The sequence below is a fragment of the Mesoplodon mirus genome, assembly GCF_964341445.2.
Source record: "Mesoplodon mirus genome assembly, chromosome: 4".
Classification (NCBI taxonomy): Eukaryota; Metazoa; Chordata; class Mammalia; order Artiodactyla; family Ziphiidae; genus Mesoplodon; species Mesoplodon mirus.
In genome coordinates this window covers 166,442,392-166,463,296 of record NC_138979.1, presented here as the reverse complement: position 1 = coordinate 166,463,296, position 20,905 = coordinate 166,442,392, and the positions used below count along the sequence as shown (strand labels likewise).

Sequence of the window (20,905 nt, the reverse complement as noted above, 5' to 3'; positions counted from 1 at the left end):
GCATCAGTATATGCCTTTCCGGAATGCTCAGTCGGCCTATTTACAACTGAATTCATCCTTTCCTCAAAACCTGTTTTTATTTCCCATCTTAATTGATCATATCATTCTTTATCCAGATAAGCCTAAAATACAAAGAACATCCAAACTTATTCCTTCTCGCCTCCATCTAATTAGTCTCTACATCCTGTCTATTTGTAGATCCTGATATCTCTTGAAGTTGCTTCTTTCTTATTCCCCCTAGCCCAGTTTAGGCATGCTTCATCTCATCTCTGTTACCCTCTTAACTTGTCTTACTCTGTTGAATAGCTTGTCTGTAATCTGTCTTCTGTACTGCTACTAAAGGGACCCTTCTAAGACACAAACCTTTCATGTTATTCTCTTGATTAAAACCTCTCATTATATTGAGTTCTTACAGGGCATTATGCTACTTATTTTACACTGTGTCCTTTAGTTCTTACAACTATTCTATGAGGGGGGAATATTCTTACTTCCATTTTAATGACTTAAAAAAAAAAGACTAAAGAACAAAGAAATTGAGTGCCTTGCTTAAAGTTACATTTGTTGGAAGTAGCAGACCAAATCTTTTTTCTACCCAAACTTGAACTCTTAACTGCTATCCTGTACTGACCCATCACTGTTTGTAGCAAGAGTTCTTTAAAATGGAGCATATAACCCGCTGGGTGTGGGAGGAGAGTGTTTGTAACACTGTATTTTATACTTTATGTTTTAAGTATTTTAATTTTGATAAATGTTTCATTATATATGTATATATGTGTGTATATCTATATATTTATATATCCACACTCATATTTTATATCTATATTATGAAACATATCAAAGTATTGTCATCACACCAAATACATGTGTTTTATAAATATACATATATGTATATGTGTTTATACACATATTCATATGTATTATCTCCATAATTTGTATAATATATTCATACTAATGTTAATTTGTATATGTGTGTTTATACACTAATGTTATATATATCATGAAACATGTCTGTCTATATGTAGATAGGTACTATAGAGAGATATATGCACACACATATGCATATATAGATTTACAAAATAAAAAATGTATTTATAAGATGAATGAGTGTGTATATTTGTCAAATGAATAAATACATTTACACATAAAAAATATGCATATTTTCACATTGAAGACATAGCAGGGGTGGGCAGACTATGGCCCATGGGCCAAATCCAGACCATCTCCTGTTTTTGTTAAGAAACTTCATTGGACTAAAGCTACTCCCATTCATTTATGCATTGTCCAGATCACTTTTGCAATATAATAGCATAGATAAGTAGTTGTGACAGAGACCATATAGCTGAAATATTTACTATCTGACCCTTTACAGAAAATGTTTGTTAACTCCTGGTCTGTAGGCTAATTTCTAAGCTCCCTGGCAATGCATAACTCCCTGCTGACTCTCCTGTTTCCCTCCCTCATACATATTAGCTATGTAGAACTCCTGTGTGTGCAGTTACCTGAATATGAAATCCAATATTGTTCCTCTATGCTTTATGCTGTTTCCTTTCCCTGAAATATCACCCAAACTTCATCTCCTTTGCTTGGTGAATTTTTGTATCTATTTTTTAGAACTACCATAGTAACCAGTTCTTCCTACCTCAGTTTCTCATTAAGATAGAGTTAATCATTCTATCCTTTGGACTATTTTTGTATAATAACCATTTATTATACAGAAATTATACAGATATAGAGAACTGTTTGTCTAGTATCTATAAGTACTCTTATCACACTATTAAAATACCTATGTATCTTTCATCCAAAGTGTACAGTTTTGACATTGTAATATTTCTAAACTTAGGATGTGTCTTACAAATGATCTATAAATTGGATTTGCTAGTGTTTCCTTCCTTCTTTCCTGTTCTGGAAAGGAAGCTACTAGAAAAAGAGTAGTTTTAAATTGATAATATATGTTCCAATTTTTGACATCTTAAATTCATGGAAGTACTTTATTTATATGTTGTCTTTCTATTCGTGGAATGCAAGCTCATTGACAAAAGGATTTTTGTGTTATTTATCTTTGAAAAAGATGGTGTTAACAGTGCCCTGTTCATCATATACCAAGTATTTCATGTTGAACTAAAAATAAATACTAAGCCAATTTATATTGTTCAGTGATACTATTGTAGGTAGTAGTCTCCAGAATTAATAGATCAGAGGTCATAACACAATCAAGATTTAGCAGCATCATTTGTTTACATTGCAAGAAAAGTGTTTTGTTGTGTGAACTTCAGTAACTTCAGTTAGGTGGAGAAGCTTAGTTGAAAATTCTTTCAGTATTTTTGTTTTAGAGTTTGGGGGTAATATAGGAATGTAAGGCAAATTAAAGAAAAAATGCATAGAATTTTCTTGAAATAAATTGTACTAGAAATCAGATAACGCTTTAAGTTTAGTATCAAAATGTGATGATATTGGATGACACAGCAATGTGTATATTTTAGAAAACTGTGTGAGACTTGAAACAATAGAATGACAAATTCTGAAAAGTCTGTTGGGTGACAGTGACAGTTAATAAGTGGATTGTATTAGGTAGAATATTAAAACATACCATTCGAAAGTACATTATCCTGTGAGTAATGAACAACCATCAAGCTTTACATTTTCTCTTTTAAGGGGTTCAGCGGGAAAAAGAGGATCTGGAGAAGCAGATGTCAGATTGGAGAGTGCAGCTGAACTTCAGTGCAATGGCATCTGAGTTAGAGGAAGTGAAGCGGTGCTTGGAGCGAAAAGACAAGGAGAGAGTACATTTGGCAGCACAAGTAGAGGTGACTTTGCTGTTTTTAAGCTGTATTCAAAGGACTTCAGTTCTGTTTCATAGAATTGCTTAATGAAATTTTAATATAAAGATTGTGATGTTTCATGAACTCTAGTCTGGATATAGATAAGGTAAAATTATATAGATGACCACTTTAATTACATATAAAAATTTCTATGAATTCATTTCTCTTCATTGGGACCTCAAAGCCAGGATACCTATCAAATTTGAAAATATTCTTGTTCCAGTAACAATTGAGCCTGTCCCTCAGACAGAGGGTCCTTTTTTCTTTGAAGGAACAGTTATTTGGGGGGTGAAACTGGCAGAAGGCACAGCAAAAAGTTATTACTGATATTTTCTCTTTGGAAACATAAAGGGTTTCAAATCTCCAGCTGTTTTCCGTGAGGTAGAGTTGTGATGCCTCCATCAATTTAGAGTTGTATAGTAGTCATGAATGATGTGGTAACCATGAGTGAAGTCTAACTAGGCAGCTACCGTTTCCAGGTTGCCTTTTATCTAGCACAGATGGCGTAAGTATCAGAAAATATTAAAAATCAAAGGAAAGAACTTCATAAAACGAAAATGGCTTTATTCCTATTTTAATTATGCAAATTAGATCAAACATGGAGGACACATTTGGAAATAGATATGTATCAGTCTTACTCTGTTCTTATTAGTGAAGTTGTATTCTAATTGTAATAAGTTGCCACATTTGAAGAATTTCCTGAATAATGATGAAAGGTAGAAAATTGGTGTTAAAAGCATATAACTTTATATAATCCAAAGGAAATATTTAATGTTACTGCAGTCTGAGTTTCTCTTTCATCTTGTCTGTGCATCAATAGAAAATGTATTTTAATTAATTAATCAATTAATTAATTAACTTTAAGCGGATAGTTAAGTTTAAACACAGTCTAAAATCTCTACATTTTTTATTCCCCCCCCCCATGTTTTACGTTTTTGACGTCAAATTTTACATCTTTTTGTGTATCCTTAACTGTTTATTGTAGTTACAGTTGATTTTCTGACTTGCCTTTTAACCTTCCACTAGCTTTTTAAGTGGTTGATTCACTGCCTTTACTATATATTTTCCTTTACCAGAAAGGTTTTTTTCCTTTCATATATTTTCCTACCTTTATAGGGCCTTTCCTTTTTCACCTAAAGAAGTTCCTTTAACATTTCTTGGAGGGCTGGTTTAGTGGTGTTAACCTCTTCTTAGTTTTTGCTTGTCTGGGAAACTCTTTCTCTCTCCTTCAATTCTGAATAACTTTGCCACATGAGTATCCTTGGTTGTAGGTGTTTTTCCTCTCATCACTTTAAATAAAATATATAATGCCATTCCCTTCTGGCCTGTGAAGTTTCTGCTGAGAAATCAGGTGATAGCTTTATGGGGCTTCCCTTGTATGTGACTTGATTTTTTTTTTTTTTTTTTTTTGCTGCCTTTAAAATTCTGTCTTTAACTTTTACTGTTTTAATTATGGTATGTCTTGGTGTGGATCTCTTTGGGTTCATCTTGTTTGGGATTTTCTTTGCTTCCTGGACCTGGATATCTGTTTCTTCTGGCAGGTTAAATTTTCAGCCATGATTTCATCAAATACATTTTCTACCCCTTTCTTTCTCCTCTCCTTCTGGGACCTCTATAATGTGAATGTTACTATGCTTGATGTTATCTTAGAGGTCTCTTGAACTCTCCTCATTTTTAAAATTTTTTTTTTCTTTTTGCTGTTCTGATTTAGTGATTTCACCTATTCTGTCTTCCAGGTTGCTTACATATTCTTCTGTATCACCTCATCTGCAGTTGATTGCCTCTAGTGTATTTTTCATTTCAGTTATTGTATTATTCACCTCTGATTCCTTCTTTTTTATTTTTTCTAATTCTTTTTCAAAGTTCTAATTGTGTTCTTCCGTTCTTCTCTCAAGTTCAGTGAGCATTTTTACGATCACTGCTTTAAACTCTGTATCAGGTAAATTACTTACCTTCATTTCATTAAAGTTTTGTGGTTTTTTTTCCTGGGGTTTTATTTTGTTCTTGGAACAGAGTTCTTGGAACAGTCTGTTCTTGGAACAGACTCTGTTCTTTGGAACAGAGTCCTCAGTCTTCTCATTTTGCTTGACTTTCTGTGTTTGTCTCCATGAATTAAGAGAAACAGTTACCTCTCCATATCTTGAAGATGTGTCCTTGTGTAGGAGTGTCTTTATACAGACTCTGTATGTCCAGTGGCTTTTACGGAAGGGCTGGAGCTGAAGTGATCCTGGGCTTCTCCTGGGGTGTACTGGGGGCTGCTCCCTGGTGGTAGGGGCACTGGAGCTGGAGCCGTGTGGGCTGGGTCTTCGCCCAAGGCCCATAGAGGGCCACCACCTTGGCAAGGGAGGGAGCCAGAGGGGCTAGAGTTGGAGCCCAGCATGAACCAAGGCTTCTCCAGGGGTGTGCCAGGGATTGCCGCCTTGGTGGGGGACTGGAGAGGGAGCCTTGTGTGGGCTGGGGGGGGGGTCTGATGCGGCAGTCTTGGCAGGACAGCTAGGGTGTCAGGTGCTTGTCACTCTGCTGCCTCTGTTCTGGGGCTTGGAGTAAGTTTGTGTCGCCAGTCTTTAAGAGCAAAGTCTCAGTTTTCTACAGCCCTCTGGCTCTCCTGGCTGTAAGCCCTGCTGGTTTTCAAAACCAGTTAAGGGGGCTTGTCTTCCAGGTGCCAGTCTGCAGGGCTGGGGTACCCGAAGTTGGGACTGAACCCCTTGCTCCTTAGGGAGGACCTCTGAGTTTGTGACATCTCCTTTCTCTTTTGGGTCACCTGCTGGAGGTTGACCTGCTGTGTTCTGACTAAATTACTTCTCTTCCCCTTGTACTTATCTTGGTGTGGTTTTCTTTCTTTATATCCTTAATTGTGGAAGAGCTATTCTGCTAGTCTTCAGGTCATTCTCAGAGATAGTTGTTCTATAAGTAGTTGTAGTTTTCGTGTGTCCTTGGGAGGAGGTGAGCTGAAGGTCTTCCTACTCTGCCATCTTGATCTTGCCTTCCTCTCTACATGTTTAATAAATTCTTACTAGAAATATTCTCAGAGCAGTTGTAATTGTAGGACTTTCAAAAGTTTTTTATGAGAATTATTTAGCCTTTTATTCTGCTGACAAATGTGGTAAAATATGATTATTTTGTCAAAGTTAAATATTAAAAAAAAAAAAAAAACTATGCTAATGATGCCAGAGGTAGAAAAATCTCTTTGCTGAGTTGTTTAAAACCACATGTTGGTCTGTCCTCCCTCCCTCCTTCCTCCTCTCCCTTCCTTCCCATTGTTTCTTTTTATTTACCATTTATGGAATAAATTGAAAAAACCTCAAGTATGTAGAATTTAAAACTTATTTATAATGTAATAATGCTCTCATTGAAAGAGGCTGGCTTTCCCTTTGTCCTAAATTAATAGTTCTTTTACATTTTCACATGTGTTACCAGAAGAGTTGGAATTCTCTTGGATTAGTTGGGATAGGTTATATAGATTTGGATATGAAACACAATTGGAGAGAAAGATTGAACATTTACTCACATATGAAATAGTTAATGACCATCTATTACATGCCAGGCACTGTTCTAGTTACTGGTGACATAGCAATGAACAAAAACCCCTCAGATTTCCCTGTTCTAGGAAGATGATATTCTAAAATTGACATAGAATGTTCTTTGAGTTTGTTGCAAGTATAATTGAAATTCCTTTTGGGGGATGAAAGATATTTTTCCCTAATTTCCATTGAAAAGGATATCACAAAAAGACATTGTTCATCCTGGAAGAAATTACCATTTATCAGTTTTCCCTGAGTTTTCTTATTTTTAACAGTAAAATAATTAATTAAATTTATATCAGTTGTTTTAGATTTAGTGACACTTCTGATTATGGCTTGTTTATTTTTTATACTTGTGGAGGCCCTTTGAATATCTTTATTCCTAAGCTATCCTCAAAGTGACATCTAGTATAGACTTTGTGAGAGAGATATATAAGTCATGGATCACTCAATTTAATCTCTAACAGTGGAAAATTTATTGAAATTTAATTGAAAAACATTTAACCTCTGCTTTACTTTTGGTGGTATGGAGTATTGCCTTATACATTCTATAAAAAATGGAAATTAATCTCCTTTAGTTGCTTTTTTAGAAATCAAATATAAGTAAGAAAAGATGCATAAAATGAGATTATTGATCAGGCCCAAGAACATTTGAATAGTCACATTTCTTGTGGTTTGTTTGTTCATTAATGTCTTTCTCTTTAACCTTGACCTAACACCTCTCCTGCAGAACCTTATACAGTCTTGTAGACTCATTTTTTTCTTTATCTTCCGTCTTCATTTCCATCTTTTGTCTTTGTTCTAGTTGTTCAGTGTTTCCATAGTGTCCTCTTTTTGTGGAAATTCTAAAGCTTTTCCTCCCTGAAGCCTTCTTGGATTCTATCCATTGCAAGTGATAATCCTTTCTGAACCATCCTTTTGCCTATGTCACTGAGGATCTTATGGCACCCATCTCACACTGTCTTAAAGTAATCTGGGTATGTTTCTTTAAAATTTCAAAGCAGGTTGAAATAAAGGAGAAATGGGGCTGCAGAAGAAAGCGGTCCTGTCACCAAGACAAATCTGACCTTGATGTCCCTACCTTGGTAAAGATACCATTTTTCAATGTCTTGTCCTCTGGACAAGACATCTGGAAACTTGAGTTTTCTGTGTCCTAGAATGAATGTGACCCAGGATGCTGGTTCATATTAATAGTGACACTTGCAAGAGAACAGTATATAAAAGAGTGCCAGTTCATTGATGTACCCTGTGGGAATCCTACGTGGATATTTATATGCTATTCTCTTGTGCAGGGCACCAGTCTCCCAATTTTCTGTACCTACATTTTAGAAAGCTGAATTAGTAACCAAAAAGTTGTTGGTGAACACAGAATCAGAGAGTAATGATGTCTAAATGGCTGTTTGTTTATGGCTATGGTAAGGCTCCCCCACCCTCTACCTCTCTTTAACAGCATTCTTGTACCCAGAAATCCTGTTTACTTTAGCAGATTCTGTCTTTATTCCTGGAGTATGTTGAACTGATTTCTTCTGTCTTTCTAACAATTTCATCTGCTTCCACTCTGATGCTTAACCTTCTGTTTACATTTTCTTTTGTTATGTTGCTGTGCACAGATTTTGCTCTGGGCCATTTACCAGTATGCATTGATATTATAATTCAAATTTGTGGCATTCTGGGAGCCACTTATTAATTAAAGACTTATACCCTTTTCAAATCATAGAGTACGGGGTAAGAACCAGGTCTTATCTCAATATCCTTTTATGCAACCCCTGCAAACAATGTCTCACCCATTTTAGGCACTCAGTTAATATTTGTTGACTGAAATAATATATTGTAGAAAAATTTTATGGTTAATTTTGAAAGCTAACATTTGTTGTCCAGTCATTCTTTAAAAGCACATTAATTTCTGGAGGAGTTGTCAGTATTCAGGGGGACCTTTGCTCTTGCTCACTAATTGCATTAGTTTTTGTTGATCCAGAATATATATTTTAAGCAGTTGTTCTACACTGGGGAAAAAACAATGAAAATAGCTTGTGAAAAACCCAAATGAAAGCTACATTTGAGTTTGCATAATTTACTTTTCAAATTCTGTCTAAGACCTTAAATCTGTATGTGCATAAAAAATACTAAGTGCAGTTTTTCTCTTCTTCTAATCTTGAGTTGAACCTCATTAACCTTGATAGGCTATTTGTATTCATAAGAATTCCAAGCATCCTTGATCAATGATTCCTCCTGATTTAATATCAGCCTCCATGTTCCATCAACTTACTCTTCTTGGGAAAAAAAAAAAATGACTTTTAAATTCAATGAAGAACTTCAAAGAAAAAGAAGCAAGGTGCTGTACATAATATAGATTAAGTTTTGAAAGTGATAATTGAGTGACAACTGACATGATTATTCATTAACAGAAACTTGGGACTGTAATGCCAGCATTTCCTTTTAAGAAGATAGAAGATTGTGAAAAATAAATGATAATCAATAATAACATTTTTATGATTAGTACAGTAGAAACAGAAGGAAGATTGTTCCTTTCATGCATGCTTTTAGGATAAACTGTTTTGATTTTTGCATTTTTTATGTAAAGCTGACCACTTTCCTATGCAGTAATGCCCACTTCAATACTACTTTTAAACCCTTCTTAGAGACCTATGGTCTTAGACATCTTAATAACCTTGTCTGTAATTTCCTATTGTACTTCTTTTTTTTAAATCTTAATAATTTCTTCCTTATCCAAGGGCATGTTATAAAATAAGGTATTACCTGAGCAATAAGTAATATTTAATATATAGGTTAGATTATAAAGAAAAATATTGGTAGCAGAACTTTATAGAGAAAGGCTCAAATTGTGGAACCTAGTAGAGATCAAGTCTGCCACTATTATTACCCAAATTAACTCTCACATTTGGACAATTGCTAAGACCATAGATGCACTGTACTCCAAGTTCTTAAAAAAGATGATTATTGGCACAGATGCTGTACAAGTAAAAACTCTAAAACTAAACAAACCATTACACTTCCTGAAAGATTTAGCTTAATTCCAAGATCTTTCATCTATATGGAAAAAATAGGAATTTTAGGAGTTGTGAAGAAAGGCCGTTTTTCTATTTTCTGTAACTGAGTTGCAATGAATATTTCCATAAAGCCAGAAAGTAGAATGAGCATTTTAATTTTGCTTTTAAACTATCATTAATATTTATTATAACATCATTTGAATGTGGTGAATAAAGAAATAATTTAGGAATAAAAATGTCCATTGTTTTCTGAAATCATGATTTCTGCATCGTTTTTTACATATAAATTGAATATGTAGGCCTTTGTGATTCTTTGTGTGTATATGATGTGTGTGTGCTTGTTCGTATGTGTGCATGCATGCTTGAGGTGGTGGTGAGAGAGGGAGAAACTTACATTCCTCACAAAATAATGACGTATCGAAAACATATTAGCTATAGATTTAATATTTAAAGCAATTATAAAGATAAAGTATAGCCTTGGGAATAATGATTGAAGGACTTGCTTTAGAAAAATGGGTGATATGAAACAAATGAGGTAATGTTCTTGCCTCAGTAACTGATGGTTATTCATTTCTTGACTACCACAAATGCCATTAAAAGGGGAGTAAGTAGACTTTATAATAATCCAATTTTAACTGTTCTTTCATTATACCTGTAGTCCTAATCGTTACCTTATCATTAGAATGATTTTAATTTGATAGCATATCATTTTAAGTGGAAAACTAAATTGTTTTTTAGGTGTTTGTTTTCAGGAAACTTTCTACAAGTGGAAATGAGATTGTACTGAGCCTTAAACCACAAAAAAGTCAACTCGTTCATTATACTCTTGGAAATGTTCAAATAGTATGAATTATCTTTGTAAGAAAATTAAACTAAATTATTCATATGCACTGAGAAAACATTCTTTTAGTTTTTAATAAGTTTCCATGGCTAACATAAAGGTTAATGTTAGCAAGTTTTTTCAAATCTATTAAATGCATTTAGTCTCTAGTACTTCACTGGGTGAAGTACGTGTTTATATTATGCAATCTTTTATTTTGGGGGAACCTGTAATGATAAAATGTTAGACTGTTTGCTCTTCCTTAAAGAAGATTATAAATTAGGCAAACTTTTGGTAATTCTGATTAAAGATCAGTACCTGCTACTAAGAAAAACTAGAAAAGCTGGGGAAGACATATATTTTAAAAAAATCTGTTTGAAGTTATCAGAGAGTTATCTGGGGACAAGGACAAGAGGGATCAAGTATTCTGTTAAGGAGTGGAGTGCAAAGTGATGGGCCTGACACTTAGCATCATTTTCCCTTGTAATGGGTTCTGAATTGCAAATTGAGCAGAGTTTACAACACAGCTTAGGCCCATTGAAGAGGAAGATTCCGGTGAACATCTTGCAGTTTCAGGTGGGATACCCAAAGGGCTAAACTTCAGGAGTCTGGGTGAACTGAAAATACACTAACAGTCACAAAGACTGTAACATAGCTTTGAATCTGCTTTGATTTTATCTGTCCTTATCCTTACTGCCCATTTACACAAAAGTACAGTTGACTCTTGAACAACATGAGTTTGAATTGCATGGGTCCACTTATATGCAGATATTTTTAAATAGTAAACATTTCAGTACTGCATGATCTGTGGTTGGTTGAATCCATGGACGTGGAGGAACCGTGGATACGGAGGGCCAACTATAAATTATACTTGAATTAAACCCCTGTGTTGTTCAAGGGTCAACTGTAAATCTTTTGGGGAAGAAGGTATGATCATCCTGAGCCCTGATATTATTTCTATAATTTGTCGTACAATGTCTAGCCTTTAATCAAAACTTAGCAGGCAGATCAGGAAAAAAAACCACACTACTTTTTAGCAAGAGAAAAAAAAGCGAGAAATAGAAACCAGCATATAAACTATTCAGATACAGGTGTTAACAGAAACCAACTTTAAACGATGGTTATTAATATGTTAAGAAATTAGGTTATAAGATATTTAATCCTAGCAGAGAATAGGACATTATGAAAAGAATCACTAGAAATCTGAGAATTGAAATATATAATAACTAAATTAAGAGCTGGATAGGTAGGTAGAATTTAACGGAAGATTAGACACATTTTTTTTTCTTAATTCTCTAAAGAATTTTATGAGGCCTCCATCCATATATATGCTTAGGATGTATAATATAGTATGAGGTTTGGTTTCTGGTTTTGTGTTCTGCTTTTTCTATTTTCTAATTGGCAATGAGAAAAACAACTTATGCAGTTGTTTCATTCAATAAATTTTGATTAAGGGCCTGTTAGGTGTTGGGTCGGGTGCTAGGATCTGGGTGTACACAAATGAAATCAACATTGCCCTCAGTAAAGGCACAATCACTGAACTTGGATTTAGCACTGAAGTGTCAATTCGCTAGAAAAACCAGGCCTCTTCAGTGTGGGTGGGCAGAATCACTGTGAGGCTTAAAATGGAGAACCAGGGATATGGGCTTGGGGCCTTGAACCTTTGGAAATGGGCATGAGGCTTCTCCATCCCTACTGCACCAAGATGGCTCCTACCCTCCAAGGACAGAACAATATATATATATTATATTGTTTATATATTATTATTATATATTATATATATATTATATATATATAAAGGCAAAGAGTCATCAGAAGACAAAACAGCAGAAATATCTTCAAATAGAAATTGGTGTTTGGTGATTGAAAATCTGAAACAATGGTTTCATAGTTTTACAGGTTTAGTGATTTCATTATTATGTCACATTCTTCATTTATATTTGTAGCCTTGGGTATGTGCACAGCCTCCATGACTACCAGAGATGATTATTGTTTTATCTCGACTCTCTTTTATTGTCTATTTCCCTGCTCCTCCCATTCAGCTCTGGCTAGGCTGACTTTGTTGTTATCTCACTTAGCTTTTAGCCTCTCCACTAACTGCTGGCTGATTTTTTTTTTTTTTTTTTTTTTGACAGTGCCCTTTGGTATAAATTGCTCCACAATCTGATTCAGTTAAAGTTGGGCCTCTTTGCAAGGCTAGGGTGTTTCCAGTCTTTGGGGCATTCTCTGATCACAAGAGAGCTCTCCTTAGCTATCCTTTACTTGATTCTCTCTATTAAACTTCTATCTGAACTGTTGTTTCACTTGTTCCTACTAGTGATATGGAAACCACCAGCCTCTTAACTGCTCACACCCAAGATCGCCATTGTTTGTTTGTTTGTTTGTTTTGCTGTACGCGGGCCTCTGACTGTTGTGGCCTCTCCCGTTGCAGAGCACAGGCTCGGGACGCACAGGCTCAGCAGCCATGGCTCACGGGCCCAGCCGTTCTGCGGCATGTGGCATCTTCTCAAACTGGGGCATGAACCTGCGTCCCCTGCATCAGCAGGCGGACTCTCAACCACTGCGCCACCAGGGAAGCCCCGCCATTGTTTTTGACATCATCCTTAGAAATGAATTTTCTTTTTTCTTTTTTTTTCGGTATGCGGGCCTCTCACTGCTGTGGCCTCTCCCGTTGCGGAGCACAGGCTCCGGACGCGCAGGCTCAGCGGCTATGGCTCACGGGCCCAGCTGCTCCGTGGCATGTGGGATCTTCTCGGACCGGAGCATGAACCCGCGTCCCCTGCATTGGCAGGCGGACTCTCAACCACTGCACCACCAGGGAAGCCCAGAAATGAATTTTCTTATGCTCTGTTACAAATAACAGCAGAGCCGTTGAGCTTTCTGTTCATATGACCTCTCTCCTTCTCAGCAGAACCTCTGCATCACTGCATTGGAGCTGAATTCAGGGACTATAATTTGTTTTCCTCTGGAGTGATACTCCAGCTCTTCAAGTGGTGTTGGGTAGGGATGGTAGTCTCTGATCTTTGCAATTTTCCCCTTCTGTTATGGACCCTTCACTGTATTGAGTGAACTTGGGCAGGGGCAATATAGATGTACTGTGCCTTTTGTCCTACAAGTGGGGGTTGGTTGGGGGAAAGGAGACTTGTCCTTTGGCTGTGCCTTCTTGGGATAGAGCTTCTGCAATTCTGATCTGGGGGCCTGCCCCTCTATGGGTGAATTTGTAGCCCTAGACTGGGAGCTGGGCATAGGGGAAGCCCTGTCTTCTTGGGCTATACTTGCCTGGAGTGTTGCTTCATTCACACTGAGCTAGGGAAGCATACATTGGAATAGATTGTGGCTGAGATGCCACAGCCTCTCATTAATCTTACCAAGATTTAATAGATTTTCTTAAATAAATATTTCTTTATTTGCTCTATGCCCTTAGGACAATTTCCAGATGTTTTAAATGGTTTTTACTTTTAAAAATAATTTTTACCAGTTAACTGGTTGTTTTGCTGGGAATAAGGTCTGCTAACCTCCTTACATTGCCATTTGGGAAGTTCCTCCTTGGGAGAAATAGTGTAGCAATTAGGAAAAAAGTATCCACTCTGAGTCACAGAGAGACAAATGATGGAAAATATGGAAACATTTATAACAGATATGTGGGACATAATGAAAAGCTATGAAGTTCTAGTGTATATATAATTGGAATCTTAAAAGCAGAAGAGAGAGGCAGAAGCAATATTTGAAGAGAAAAGACATCAGTTCCCATAATTAAGAAGTCCTAAGAATCCCAAGTAGGACAGATACAATGAAAATCACAACTAAACATGTCATAGTAAAATTACTAAAACCAAAGAGAAAGAGAAAACCTCAAATGCAGCTAGAGGGGAAAGAAGATATATTACCATAAATGATCAAAATGGAAACCAGAAGAATAGGAAGATGTCTTCAAAGTACTGAAGTAAAATAATTGCCAATCTAGATCCATACCCAGTGAAAATATTCTTCAGAAGTGAAGATGAAGTAAAGATATTTCTAGACAGCAAAAACTGATGAATTCAATTTTAGCAGAATTGATATGGTAAAAGTAATTTTTTGAAGAGGAAAGAAAAATGTAGCAGGGAATGAAGACCAATACATGGGGTAAAAATTTGGGAAAAGTTTAAGTGAATATTGACTTAAAATCAGTTGTAATAATATCTTATTTAAATTATTTAGAAAATTAAAATTACATCAATAATACTGCTTAATTTGGGAATTGTACATTAAGTTGAAGTGTTTTTAAAGTCCTTGGTTCTAAGGTGAAGAAAGTTGTAAAATTACGAATCTAAATGTTAATAAGTCAAGGATGCATATAGAAATCTCTAGGGTAACCACTAAAAGAAGCATAATGGATAAATAACTAATACAGAGGAAGAAAATGAAAGCATTCACAGCGTCGGATAAATAAAGATTTCTTACTAGGACACCAAAAGCATGAATCATAAATGAAAAATATATAAATTTGATTTTGACAGAGTTAAAAATTTTTGCTTTATGCTTGGTACCATTAGGAAAATGAAAAAAAAACAAGCCACATTGGGAGGAAATATTTACAGTACATATATCCAACTTAGGACTTGTGTCATCTTTATATATCATTTGTGTATATTTGGTTTATTCCAGTAGTGCCTGGTTGATTTAAATAACATTTGTAGAGTAACCAGCATAAGAGAAAAAAACCATTATTACCTCAGCAGATAAAGCATTTATGAAAATTCAACATCTATTAATTAGGGAAACTCTTAGTTAAAAGGAAGAGAGGGAAACTTCTTGATACTGAAGAGTACCTACTGAAAACCTATAGCAAACATCATGCTTAACAGTGAATTATTGGTTGTAAATGAGGCAAGCACTTCCCTCTTAGTCAATAACATACTGGGATTCCTGGTCCAGGCAATAATGAAAGGAAAAAGAAAGGTATCTCTTTGGAAAGGAATTAATTATGCTGTCTTTATTTCCAATTGATATTTTAAAAATCCAACAGGCTATATAGATAAATTACTAACATTAAGAAGTGATATATTTCAGTTAAGACACAAAATCAAACGTCAAAATAAAATGAACTTTGACCAGAGCTTTAAAGCTAAACCAAAAAGAAACAAAAGGACCCAGTGAATCATTTTTAGTCACATTACTCCCACAAAAACATATTGTCCTAAGTATTTATTTTTATTGAGAACAAAAATTTTTTTTTCACTCTTAAGTAAAATTTATGCAATTTGTTTTAAACTTAGAAAAGAGAATGTACATGATCAACATTAGAAACAAGGGCTCTACCTGTAGATTTAAAGGATAAGAAAAATTAGAAAAAACATCAAGTGGTTGCTCTAGGTTAGAAGGGTCCAGTAGCCCTCCAGCAGTGATAGAGATGTTTTGTATCTGCACTGTCCACACAAGTTAGCCAGATGTACCTATTGAGCACTTGAAATGAGGTCAGTGTGACTGAATTTTTAATTTTACTGAACTTTAAATATCAGTGGAATTAACAAGTGGCAATGGGATTAGATGGTATGAAATTGGCTTAGGACCCATATCTTGAATTCTCATTGGTATAGAAAGCACACTGATTTTACTTTGATTGTCTGAATGTGGTCTGGCTGTGTGTGGGGAGGATCATATTCTTTGACTTTATTGAGGGGCTGATTATCGAAGCATTTCTCAAAGCCATCCCCTTCTATGTCTACCATAGTTAAAAAAGGGATTATTTTTATTTTTCCTTTTTTGTGGTAAAGTACACATAACGTAAAACTTAACTTCTTAACCATTTTTCAGTGAACCGCTCAGTGGTACTAAATACTTTCAGATTGTTGTGCAGCTGTCACATCATCCATCCCATCCCCACTGAAACTCTACACATATTAAAACAGTAACCTCCCATTCTCCCTTCCCCCCCCCCGCATCTGGCAATGACCACTATACTTTCTGTCTATGATTTTGACTACTCTAAGTATCAATACCTCATGTAAGCGGAGTCATATGATATTTGTCTTTTTGCGATTGGCTATTTCACTCAGCATAATATCATCATATCCTCAAGGTTCATCCATCCATGTTGTAGCATATTGCAGAATTTCCTCCCTTTTTAAGGTTGAATAATATTTATTGTGTGTATATATATATATATATATATATATATATATATATATATAGCTTATCCATGCATCAGTTGATGAATAGTTGGGTTGCTTCCACATTTTAGTTATTGTAAATAACGCTGCTTTGAACATGGGTATCCAAACATCTCTTCAAGACCTGCTTCCAGTTCTTTGGGGTACATACCCAGAAGAGGAATTGTTGGACCATATGGTAATTCTGTGTTTAATCTTTTGAGGAACCACCATACTATTTACTAGAGCAGCTGTACCATTTTATTTTCCTGTCAACAGTGCACAGGCATCCAACTTCTCCACCACTTGTTTTCTGTTTTGTTTTTTTTTTAAGTAGTAGCCACCTGAATGGATGTGAGGTGGTATCTCAAGGGATCATTAGTTTTGTTCAGAACACTATTTACTTTAAAAAAAGAAAATAGGCCTCTTTTATCTCATTTAGCTTTCCTTAGCTTCTCTTTTCTCTTCCTGTCTAAAATAGAAAAATTGATTTCTCCCAATTGCACAAGGTTATTGTATCGTATAAGATAATGTGTCTGATCTGTTTCAAATAAATCGTAATGCTCTATGATGTAGAGCAATAATATTGTGCTATGTTACACTTAGTTTCTCCTCTTCATGATATGTCATGTAATTAGGAATAATATTTCTTTAGTTGAACTATGTAATTTATCTTCATCCTCTCAGCTGCCACATCAACACTGGAAAATCACAGATGAACATCTTTCTCCGATACCTGCTTTGGGATGTTGCATTTCATAGCAAGTGTGTAACCACAGGTTTTTCCACCTCCCAACAAGGGTTGTCCCAAATACCAATCTGCTTAAAGCAGAACAGTTTTATCCTATCTGTATTCAAATTTTCTTTTCCCAAAGTGCCTACCTTAGTTAAACATCAGAGTTGCAGAGTTAAAATTATCAGTCTATAGAGTGTGAGAAAAATTAAGAAAACGCAAATGTACTTTGAGATATGTGTGCCAGGGTCAGAATTCCCCTATTGTGTTGCTGGGGCCTTAGATGATAATTATATGTCCCCCTGTGTTTTAAGTTAAATGCTCTGAAGAAATGTGTATTTAAAATGTTCTGTGTAGTGAACATCACTGCTAATGAAGCAGAAGTTAATATTTTATTTCTTCACAAAGAGATGAATGTATTTAATTAATTGAACATTATTTTGTGTACTTTGCTTAAGCTTAGTATCATGTTTCATTAAAAAGTACAAGGAAACTGTAATTGTATGAAGCAGATATGTTCTCATAGGACTTGTGGAGAAATAATTATTTTTAATCACTGAGAAAGACTGAAGAACCTATTATTTGGAAGTAATATCCTTTGTGTGTCTCTGCTTCATTGGGTGAAAAGAAAATGATAATAGTATATGTGGTCAAAATTAGTATGATAGAAAAGGCAGAAGGTTACGTTTGTAAAGGAAGAATATTTGTGACATGGTTATCATAATGGCCCCTGATGTTTTATGTGGCTGATCCCTCACTCATTAAGGGTTTGAAACAGTTTTTAAAGATTATTAATACGTGTTTTGCTTGAGTTAAAATAATTGACTCATAGATTTTAATTATATTCTACTTTCAACCAATCATGACTTAAAAAAAGAGTTTTAAATAGTATGATCCCAGTGAGTGGTGGCCTATTTTAACTGCATGTAAGTATATTTTGGTGCTACCACACTTGTTTTGATTGATTTGAGTTCTTTTATTAAAAGAGACTTGCCTTAGTTCTTCCTACTGTGGAAAATTGATTAGTTGTCGTCTCGGTATCTGTTCATAAAACACCTGAATTATGCTGAAATGAATGAGTTCATCAAGACATGTAAGAATATGTCAAGTTAATTTCCCAGTAGAGGTGATTGCGGCATTGCTTAATTGAGAATCTGAGAATTTCTGGTGAAATCCTATTAAATCTCTTAGTTCTTTTATTTACTCAGTAAAGGCAAAACTTTATAATATCAGTTAGGGTTTAGTGTGGGAAATAGATCTGCTTTAGGTATTTTATACAGTAGTTGTTTATAATGTTGGCAGATGTGGCCCTGCCTAGGTTTCCAAGAAAGGATGGATAGCACGAAGGGGGAGATTCACTACAGAACAGAATAAATTTTATCTTTTATGACCTTGCTGGCAAGAAGTGAAGAGCCAAATTAGCAAGTATATGGTCCCTGCCTCTCTTCCACATTCTAAATCTCTCTGCATTGCATCTGATTTGCCCCTGGAACCTAGCTCTAGGGAGTGCTGAGCATTTGGTTTTGTAGTCTCCGTGGAATAGGAGAGTATATTAGGAAGTGGGGCTAGAGGCTGACTACTATTAGGTCATACACAACAGTGCAGTAATCAGGTTTTTCTTTCTGTTGAGAAACATGACCTTGCCTTATCTTTTTCATAGCTTTTGAGCCTAACCTTGTGGTACTCAGCAAACACAGGTTGAATTCATGTTAGACCTAATATGACATTTACAAACACATATCCATGCATTAGTAATGTTATATTCAACCTGTAGTTTCTTTACAGTTTTTTTTTAAAGCTTCCTGTCCATTAGTTGAAACTAAATCATCTATGAATGCAATTAACTGGTCACATGAAAACAAAAATGTTCCAACGTGCTGGAAAAGAGTTTAATTTCAATAAAAAGAAAAAATATAAAATTTCAATATTTTTTCCTGTTACTTGAGTTAATCATCTTCCTCACTGGACTCTTTGCATCTCATTTTGGATATAATGTTACTATTTTCTTCAGTCAGCATTTTCATCTTGTCCCTGCTTTAAGGAAGTCATATTTTGGGCTGGAATTAGTGAACAAATACATTGTTCACATAGTGTTAAAGATGATTAACTGAATTCTATTTCAAATGGTATTCTACTTGAGGCTTGCTATTTATTAGCTTTAATGTCACTGTTTTTTTTTCCTTGTAATGAACTGAGCTTTATGCTTTAAACATCATTTTTGTTTCAGTGTATCACTTTGATAGATTCAAACAATTACTACTTTTATTCTATTGGGTTTCTAGAAACTGTATTGTAAAACAGATTATTCTATTGTGGTTTGTGTGTTCTTAAATGGTAAATATTGTAATTAAGAGTTGCGTTTGCAACCAAGGGTTTTTAAACCAAAATATTTTATGCTTAAAATGAAGTTGTCATTGATGCAAAGATGTAAAAATTCTTAATCTCTATAATAATAAAAATTTTAAAATATTATTTATTTTTGGTAAAATGAGTATAATACAAACACCACATAATTTTACAGTGCGTGTGTTTAGCACACTAAAAAGTGTGTATGTATAGGTACAACTATTGTATTTTTCATTAGTAAATAGAGTCTTTACAAATGATTGTATTTCCATTTGGCTTGCCCCTATTTTGGTATTTTTTCCAAACACTACAGAATCAAATTTGAATTCTTACAGAAGGCTATATTTGTGAATATTTGGGAAAGGTGTCTTATTGATCAGATTTTCTTGTTAATCTTTTTCCTCTTCCCCATACTCCTTTCAATACCGTTTCCCCTACCAACACCAGTGTTAACGGCATGTCCATCTTGAAAGAAGGCATCAGAGGGAAACAGGGCAGGAGTGCTAGGCGTGCTCTTGCCTTAGTGCTGTTGGTTGTTTTGAGTTCTGGGATTGGCTGGCATGAGCATTCTTTGTCTCTCTATCTCTGTTTCTGTCTCTCTCTTCCCCATCCTTCCCTCTCCTTCTCACTCTCTGTTTATTACTTTCAGCAGCAACCGTTGAATTATCTTCTTTTTGTTCCCTTTGTCACTCCCTAATGTTGTTCGGGGCTCTTTTCTTTGGACAAATAATTATTAGAAAACATTACATAATCAGATAAAGACACTGAAGAATAAAACATAAGTATAGATTTGGTAGCATAAATGGGGAAGAGGCAAAATTTGAAATAAAGAAGAAAGAATTGCTTATATTTATCACATTTATTCAAAATAACTTACATGTCTGTTTCCCCAACTAGGCTGTATGGTTCTCCAGAGGAGTAGAACATAGAACCTTACTGTCTTATTCAGCTTTGTGTCTTGGCAGCTTGGTTGCTGCTGAATGCAGTAAGTGTTTATTGGACTGAATGGAAATATATCTGTATTTTCTTTAGGAAGACTGACAAGTGTCAATAGTTTTTTTTTTTTTCTTCTTGTCTCTTAAATGCCACTGTTCCTTCTTGTCTGTTGTAAACCAGCTCCATCGAATCTGATTGCTGAAATTGAACTTAGATGAGAGAAGAATTCAGTCTCAAAGTCCTTTCCTGCTTTAAAAGGATGATCTTCAATTATTTTTAATGTTGCTATAATATTTTACTATCCTAGTGTTAGGATAATGTCCTTTGGTGATTAATCTTTCTCAAGCACATGTCTGATCATGTTACACCCTTGCTCAAAAATTGTTGAAAGCTTAAACTGGATTTTGGTATCCCCGCAACCTGATTTCTCAACTTATCTTCCAGTCTTTTTTAACCCTCTTGAGCTCTTACTCTTCATGAGCAGCCTCAGATGGCTCGCCCACTCTGCATTGCTATCATTGGTCATGGATGCTCATCTCCTTTCCATCAGTTACCCAGTCTTTTCTCTTCTTTACACTTTAGTTTGCCCAT

The 20,905-nt window shown here is 35.2% G+C and overlaps 1 protein-coding gene across 3 annotated transcripts in view; it reads left to right on the top strand.

Annotated features, from left to right (window-relative positions):
* Nucleotides 1–20,905, top strand: part of CEP128 (centrosomal protein 128) — a 442,632-nt gene that overhangs the window by 116,052 nt on the left and 305,675 nt on the right. For all 3 annotated transcript variants that reach the window (XM_082619712.1, XM_082619711.1, XM_082619713.1), the window contains one exon: nt 2,653–2,804. In XM_082619712.1, the coding sequence (XP_082475838.1) occupies nt 2,653–2,804 (152 nt within the window). The remainder of the gene's footprint in view (nt 1–2,652; nt 2,805–20,905) is intronic.